Source organism: Mytilus edulis, chromosome 12 (genome assembly GCF_963676685.1).
Source record: "Mytilus edulis chromosome 12, xbMytEdul2.2, whole genome shotgun sequence".
In the NCBI taxonomy this organism is placed as follows: domain Eukaryota; kingdom Metazoa; phylum Mollusca; class Bivalvia; order Mytilida; family Mytilidae; genus Mytilus; species Mytilus edulis.
This window is the reverse complement of record NC_092355.1, coordinates 60,192,598-60,200,444: the sequence shown is the minus strand read 5'-3', so window position 1 is coordinate 60,200,444 and position 7,847 is coordinate 60,192,598. Positions and strand designations below refer to the sequence as shown.

General features: G+C 29.7%; 1 protein-coding gene across 1 annotated transcript in view; it reads left to right on the top strand.

Moving 5' to 3' along the window:
* The first annotated feature begins 2,386 nt into the window (after window positions 1–2,386).
* LOC139498904 (uncharacterized) overlaps window positions 2,387–7,847 on the top strand; it is a 66,427-nt gene continuing 60,966 nt past the window's right edge. The window contains exons 1-3 of the mRNA XM_071287493.1: window positions 2,387–2,479; window positions 3,104–3,211; window positions 6,378–6,449. Coding sequence (XP_071143594.1) covers window positions 2,402–2,479; window positions 3,104–3,211; window positions 6,378–6,449 — 258 coding nt within the window. The 5' untranslated portion in view covers window positions 2,387–2,401. The remainder of the gene's footprint in view (window positions 2,480–3,103; window positions 3,212–6,377; window positions 6,450–7,847) is intronic.

Sequence of the window (7,847 nt, the reverse complement as noted above, 5' to 3'; positions counted from 1 at the left end):
TACTCAAGAGGAAATAGACAAACAAATATAACAACTAACAACACATGGTCTGGTCCTGACTTCTCACAGTAAATAGACAAACAAATATAACAACACACAACACATGGCCTGGACCTGACTACTCAGAGTAAATAGACAAACAAATATAACAACTAACAACACATGGTCTGGACCTGACTACTCACAGTAAATAGACAATAAATATAACAACACACAACACATGGTCTGGACCTGACTTGACTACTCAGAGTAAATAGACAAACAAATATAACAACAAGCAACACATGATCTGGACATGACCTGACTACTCAGAGTAAATAGACAAACAAATATAACAACAAACAACACATGGTCTGGACCTGACTAATCATAGTATATAGACAAACAAATATAACAACACACAACACATGGCCCAGACCTGACCTGACTACTAAATAAATAGACAAACAAATATAACAACAAACAACACATGATCCAGGTTGTCTGATTTGGTACGGGCGCACAATGTGGAGGGGTTAAACAATATTTGCTTTTGTACCATTCCCCCTTGGCCTATCTAGACCATTGGTATTAAAAATAAAACACACAATAATAAAACCTGCACTATTCAATTACCATTGGTCTGTATGTTAACTGATACTTAGTCATTATACTGAGTCAAGATTAAATCCAAATTCTGAATTAAATTAGACAGTTTTAATTGAAAAATGCATGCATGGTTTGATTTTAAAATATTTCTCTTTTTGTTTGAGTTATGGATGGTGAAGTTATTATTTTGCTTCTTGACATGAAACAATTTTTTACACTTATGTTTTACTTGATGTTGTGTTAACAACTTTGGTCAGGTTGTATAAAGATCTAATGTAGAAACATCTTGTAAAAAGGACAAATAGTCGTTAGATTTATATAAAATGTAATTCCGTTTTACTCATATAATTGTTCTGTATCTGACATGTCTGAAAATACTACTCTTTTTCACTTTTCTTTGATTTTTTTTTAAATCAATGATTATACTGAATCTGCACTAAATCCTGTTGTTAATTAGACATGTTTAATGGACAACAAATGCTTGTATGAATAATAATAATGATAATAATAATAATCTTTATTTAAACATGTTTTAGGATCTCATTTTCTTTATGTTGTACTAAATCAGGAAATAAAACGTTTTTCATGCTTTTTTGAATAATTTATTATTAATGAAATCTACACTAAATCCTGTTGTTAATTATACAGGTTTAATGGACAACAAATATTTGTCAGAATCATATAAAGTGGGGTCTCATTTTACTTATAGTATTGTTCTGAATCAGAAAATAGAATTTTTTTCATTTTTCTTTGAAAAATTTACTTTTATAAAATTTATGATTTTACTGAATCTACACTAAATCCTGTTGTTAATCAGACAGTTTTAATTAATGTGACTGTTTATTTTTGTTTATATTTATTACACAACATTGTCCAGTTTATCAGACAAGTTTTGATGTCAGTTGTATTATTCCAGGATACTGGATGGACAGCATTAATGTTTGCAGTGGCTGGAGGACATGTGGAAGTGTCTCGACTACTTCTGGAGAACAGATGTAACAAAGATATCACAAATGTATGTTATCTACTAAATCTGATCACATTACTATTAATCAAAACAAAATCATGTTGTTTTAAAATTAGACAGGTTTAATGGACAACTAATATTTGTAATAATTATATAAAGTGGGGTCTCATTTTACTCATAGTATTGTTCTGAATCAGAAAATACATATTTTTTTCATTTTTCTTTAAAAAAAATATTTTCTTTAAATTTATGATTTTACTGAATCTACACTAAATCCTGTTGTTAATCAGACAGTTTTAAATAATGTGACTATTTAATTTTGTTTATATTTATTACACAACATTGTCCAGTTTATCAGACAAGTTTTGATGTCAGTTGTATTATTCCAGGTTAGAGGAGAGACAGCATTAATGTTGGCAGCCATTGGAGGACATGTGGAAGTGTCTCGACTACTTCTGGAGAACAGATGTAAAAAAGATATCACATCAAAAGTATGTTATCTACTAAATCTGATTACATTACTTTTAATCAACACAAAATCATGTTGTTAATTAGACAGGTTTAATGAACAAATATTTGTCAGAATCATATAAAGTGGGGTCTCATTTTACTCATAGTATTGTTCTGAATCAGAAAATATAACTTTTTTTCATTTTTCTTTGAAAAATTTACTTTTATAAAATAAACAATTTTACTGAATCTACACTAAATCATGTTGTTAATCAGACAGTTTTAATTGATATGACTGGTCATTTCTGTTTATATTTATTACACAACATTGTCCAGTTTATCAGACAAGTTTTGATGTCAGTTGTATTATTCCAGGTTAATGGACGGACAGCATTAATGTATGCAGCCAGGTGGGGACATGTGGAAGTGTCTCGACTACTTCTGGAGAACAGATGTAACAAAGATATCACAGATGTATGTTATCTACTAAATCTGATCACATTACTTTTAATCAACACAAAATCATGTTGTTAATCAGACAGTTTTAATGAACAACAAATATTATTTGTTAGAATCATATAAAGTGGGGTCTCATTTTACTTGTCTCCTCGTACTAAATCAGGAAATGTAACTTATTTTCATATTTCTTTGAAAAAGTTTTTTTTTTTAAATTGATCATTATTCTGAACCATGTTAATCAGACAGATTTAATTATTATATCAACAAATACTTGCTAGACTTATATAAAGTGAGATCTCATTTATCTCTGTGCATTGCACTGAATCCCTTGATATAAATATTTTATGCATTTCTTGAAAAAAGGTTAACATGACATTTCTGATGGAAGTTCTGACATCCCACAAAAAAAACTTGTTGTATATTTGTTGTTTATGTACAATATGAATACAAATGTGACTGGTCATTTTGTTCAGTTTTGACCACTGATTCATGTGATATACATTTAGTTTTTATTTATTACACAACATTATCCTGTTAATCAGACAAATTTTATATCAGTTGTAGGATATGTTGTATACTATTTATATTGGTAACAAAGTAGTATCCATAATATTTACATGTAATTTGGTATAATTATAGAGAGATGGTAATACAGCTCTACATCTGGCTGCTGAATATGGAGAGCTACATGTCACAAAATGTCTAGTAGAAGAAGGAGGCATCAGTCCCTTCGTTAAAACACATGAGGTAATATATTATAGTAAAGGCTCAGTATTCAACTAGTAAATAATGCATCACAACTTTATAGTTACATATATGTCATATGATACTTTAAATTGAACTAAAAATATGAAAGTGTTTTATAGACTTGTATAGCTTAGTTTTACTATAAAACACATGAACATAGATGATCATATAAATGAAATCCAGTATTTGTTTTCAAAATCTTCAAAAATAAAATGATTTTGTTTATAAACCACTAATACATTTTGGGTGATTAGTTTTACTAAAAGGGGATAATTTTATTATTCCATAATTTGTAATCCAAAGTATATGAATATCTCAGTTTTAGGGAAAAGAAGCAATAATAATAACCTATAAGTAAATGGATAAAATAGTTTTTGATATCAAAAATAATAATTTGTATTGATTCAAAATTAGACCTGGCAATATCCTGAATCTGTCACTTGTTGTCATTAAACAAAATGGAAACAAATAAACTGTCAAAAGACCCATACACCAATCCTTTGTCGTAACAATGATAACAAAATTATTAGATAGTATCAAAATAGTATTAAGCAATACATTGAATAAAGGCAACAGTAGTATACCGCTGTTCGAAATTCATAAATCGATAGAGAAAAAAATAAATCCAGGTTACAAACTAAAACTGAGGGAAACGCATCGAATATAAGAGAACTACGCTACAACAGAAACACAACATTAAAATGTAACACACACAGGAAACGAACTATAATATAACAATGGCCATTTCCCTCACTTGGTACGGGGCATTTTAAAATAAAAATGGTGGGCATGCCAAACCTCCCTCTTAATGGCGATGATAATTATAACATTAAACTGACAACATTACAAAACAGGACTACAATACAAATAAATTGGAGAAAATATAGACAGAGAAACAAATGAATAATAGCCAACAAAAGGTACCAGGTTAAAAATTTAATACGCCAGACGTACAAGTTCATCATATATTTATAATTTAATAGTTAAAAAAACATTCGATTGTAACAGTTACTTTATCTAAGTTATCTCTCCTTATATCAGATTTAACTTCCCTTATATGGCAAAGTGTAAAAACAATTAATAAATCTGTTTTTTTGTAAAATATAGCAGTAAATATGATAAATCACATTATTTTCTATATTAACATGAAAAGTTTTACACATAAATTACATACAACTTTCGAAATTTGCACATTTTATTAAAGATCTCGACTGTTTATTGTCTGTTTTTTTCAAAATCCAATATGGAGGAAGACACCGCAGCCTCCTTAAGACTGCAAATTTCTTCAAATTCTTGTTTTTAATCTATATAGTTGGAATAGTTTGGCCATACCGTATATACTCGAGTATAAGTCGATCCGCTTATAAGTCGGATGCCCTTTTCAGCTTTAAAATCTAAGGATTCAGTCTTGACCCGCCTATAAGTCTGTTTAAATTAGGACTTTTTTTTGCAGCAGAAAGTAACTGATCATCGGCAAAATCAAGAAATTAAAGAGATTCATTGAATGAATGTTTGTTTCTTTAAATAAGTACATGTAGAATAGTTATCAAAGGTACCAGGATTATAATTTAGTACTCCAGACGCGCGTTTCGTCTACATAAGACTCATCAGTGACGCTCAAATCAAAATATTTATAAAACCAAACAAGTACAAAGTTAAAGAGCATTGAGGATCCAAAATTCCAAAAAGTTGTGCCAAATACTTGATGTTCATCCTGATAATTTATTCTGTTGATAATAATAAAGATGTTTTCATTTCTTGTTTCTTATTTTTGTTCATTGTTTTGCCTCATATTGTTTACGTAATGCATCAATGATTTTGTAGTGTATGACCAAACACCTATTGTTTGAGAAAAACGAATATAAACCAACATAAACCTTAACAAAATAAAAGTCAAACGAAAAAAATAAATTAATCCAGTTAATCATTCATAACAGACCAGTCATAGTAATAAATAAACTGAGACATTTGATAGACACCATCAATTAATGGATTATAAAAATCAAGGGACACTAACTAATTAACCTATTAACATGTCACTGATATTTTTCACACCTATAGTGAATACAACTCTTTGTCACTTAATTAGGGGTTATTCATGGATTATATTGGCTTGTCAATCAATGTTGTAATTTTTAATAAAACAATAATAACACAATTAGTCGGTTAGATACATTCTTTTTAAATATTAAGTACATTATTATCTTCTTCTGATTTCTGGTTCTTGGCTCTTCCTTTGGGATGATACAAAAACCATGTGACCATGAAAAGTCAATACACAAAACGGAAACAGTGGGAAATTCAACACAAATGTTAAGAGAGAGCAAATAAAACACAAAGACAGTATTGTAGTCATTTATTTTCCACAAAACCTATTTATTTAGAGATTTATGTAGGTTTGGCTATCACAAACATAGTTTTGGTCAGGAAATTCACATCTGACCACCTTTCTTGAACTTGGATTTTTCCTCTGGTCTCAGGATCTCGCTTATAAGTCGGTACCCCTCTCTTGATTCTGAATTTTACTCCCAAACTTCCAACATATAAGCGAGTACCTACGGTAATTTATGTATTTCCTTATCTATACAATGTCAGTGTTAACACTAAAAACTATGAAATCTGTAAAATAACAATATACAGTTATAGGAGGGTATAGACAGGCTACAGAATAGAAAATCATGAATGATAGAAAAAAACTTCAGGAATAGAGAGAATTGGGCAAAAAGATGACGAATAGAAAATAATGGGGTGCAAAAATATAAAGAATAAAGAAAAATGAGGTGCTAAAATATTTAAAAAAAAAATTGAGAATAATTTGTCCAAAAAAAAAAAAAAATCCTACAACCCTCATCTAGACATCAAGGATGCATTAACAGATTTTAAAATAAAATGCATAAAAAAAATAGGCTAAATGCTGACAGATTTAAATTATTTCATATGCTTTTAAAAAAGTTAAAAGCCTTCTTAAAGGCTACAGGAAAAATTATAAAAATATTCAGAATGTTGTTCATGAGTTATATTTTATAATTGAAAATGATATGGTTAGCACCATAAAATAACACAACACTCAGCTGCTACTGGTCTTGTTTATTGTATGATATGTGTAACACAAGTCTTCTTTGTAATAATCAGATAAAGGCAATATAAAGATTTGTCTGCATTTCAGGGTAAGACTCCATACAATCTAGCAGCAGCAAGTAAAAGGGGGCAGTATAAAGAAGTGATGGAATACTTACAGGTACATAATAATCATATACTTTTGAATTACAAATGCTTACATTAAGAATAACTCAGGTAATTTACCAATATAAAGCTTAAGAGATATAAAGCTAAAAAAAAAATCAAATGCCACAAAACTCAGGATACTCCAGGAATGTACACACAAACTTTTAACATTTTTTAAGTCTTGAAATAAAAAAATCAAATTATAATGCAATTTATTTTTTTATCACAATTTTGATTAAACAACATCATATATTAGAGGTGATAAATTCCACACTTTATCAGCTTTTAAGTAAGAGCAGACTTAGTTGATGTCTCAAGAGTAAACATTGCATCAGGCGAGAACAATTTTTAAAAATTTCTATTTAGGAGATTCTAACACTGACAGTATGTCTTAAATAAAATGTTTTGTTAATTTTGCATTCGAATGAATAACAAGAATGTGTCCACAGTACACGGATGCCCCACTCACACTATCATTTTCTATGTTAAAAGGACTGTGAAATTGGAATAAATTCTCTAATTTGGCATTAAAATTAGAATGATCTTATCAAAGGGAACATGTATACTAAGTTTCAAGTTGATTGGACTTCTACTTTATCAAAAACTACCTTGACCAAAAACTTTAACCTGAAATTTCCACTATCATTTTCTATGTTCAGTGAACCGTAAAATTGGGGTCAAAACTCTAATTTGGCATTTAAATTAGAAAGATCATATCATAGGGCACATGTATACTAAGTTTCAAGTTGATTGGACTTCAACTTCATCAAAAACTACCTTGACCAAAAACTTTAACCTGAAGCCAAAAACTTTAACCTGAAATTTGCACTATCATTTTCTATGTTCAGTGAACCGTAAAATTGGGGTCAAAACTCTAATTTGGCATTTAAATTAGAAAGATCATATCATAGGGCACATGTATACTAAGTTTCAAGTTGATTGGACTTCAACTTCATCAAAAACTACCTTGACCAAAAACTTTAACCTGAAGCCAAAAACTTTAACCTGAAATTTGCACTATCATTTTCTATGTTCAGTGAACCGTAAAATTGGGGTCAAAACTCTAATTTGGCATTTAAATTAGAAAGATCATATCATAGGGCACATGTATACTAAGTTTCAAGTTGATTGGACTTCAACTTCATCAAAAACTACCTTGACCAAAAACTTTAACCTGAAATTTGCACTATCATTTTCTATGTTCAGTGAACCGTAAAATTGGGGTCAAAACTCTAATTTGGCATTTAAATTAGAAAGATCATATCATAGGGCACATGTATACTAAGTTTCAAGTTGATTGGACTTCAACTTCATCATAAACTACCTCGACCAAAAACTTTAACCTGACATGGGACAGACGGACGAACGGACGAACGAACAGACGAACGAACAGACGGACGAACGGACGCAC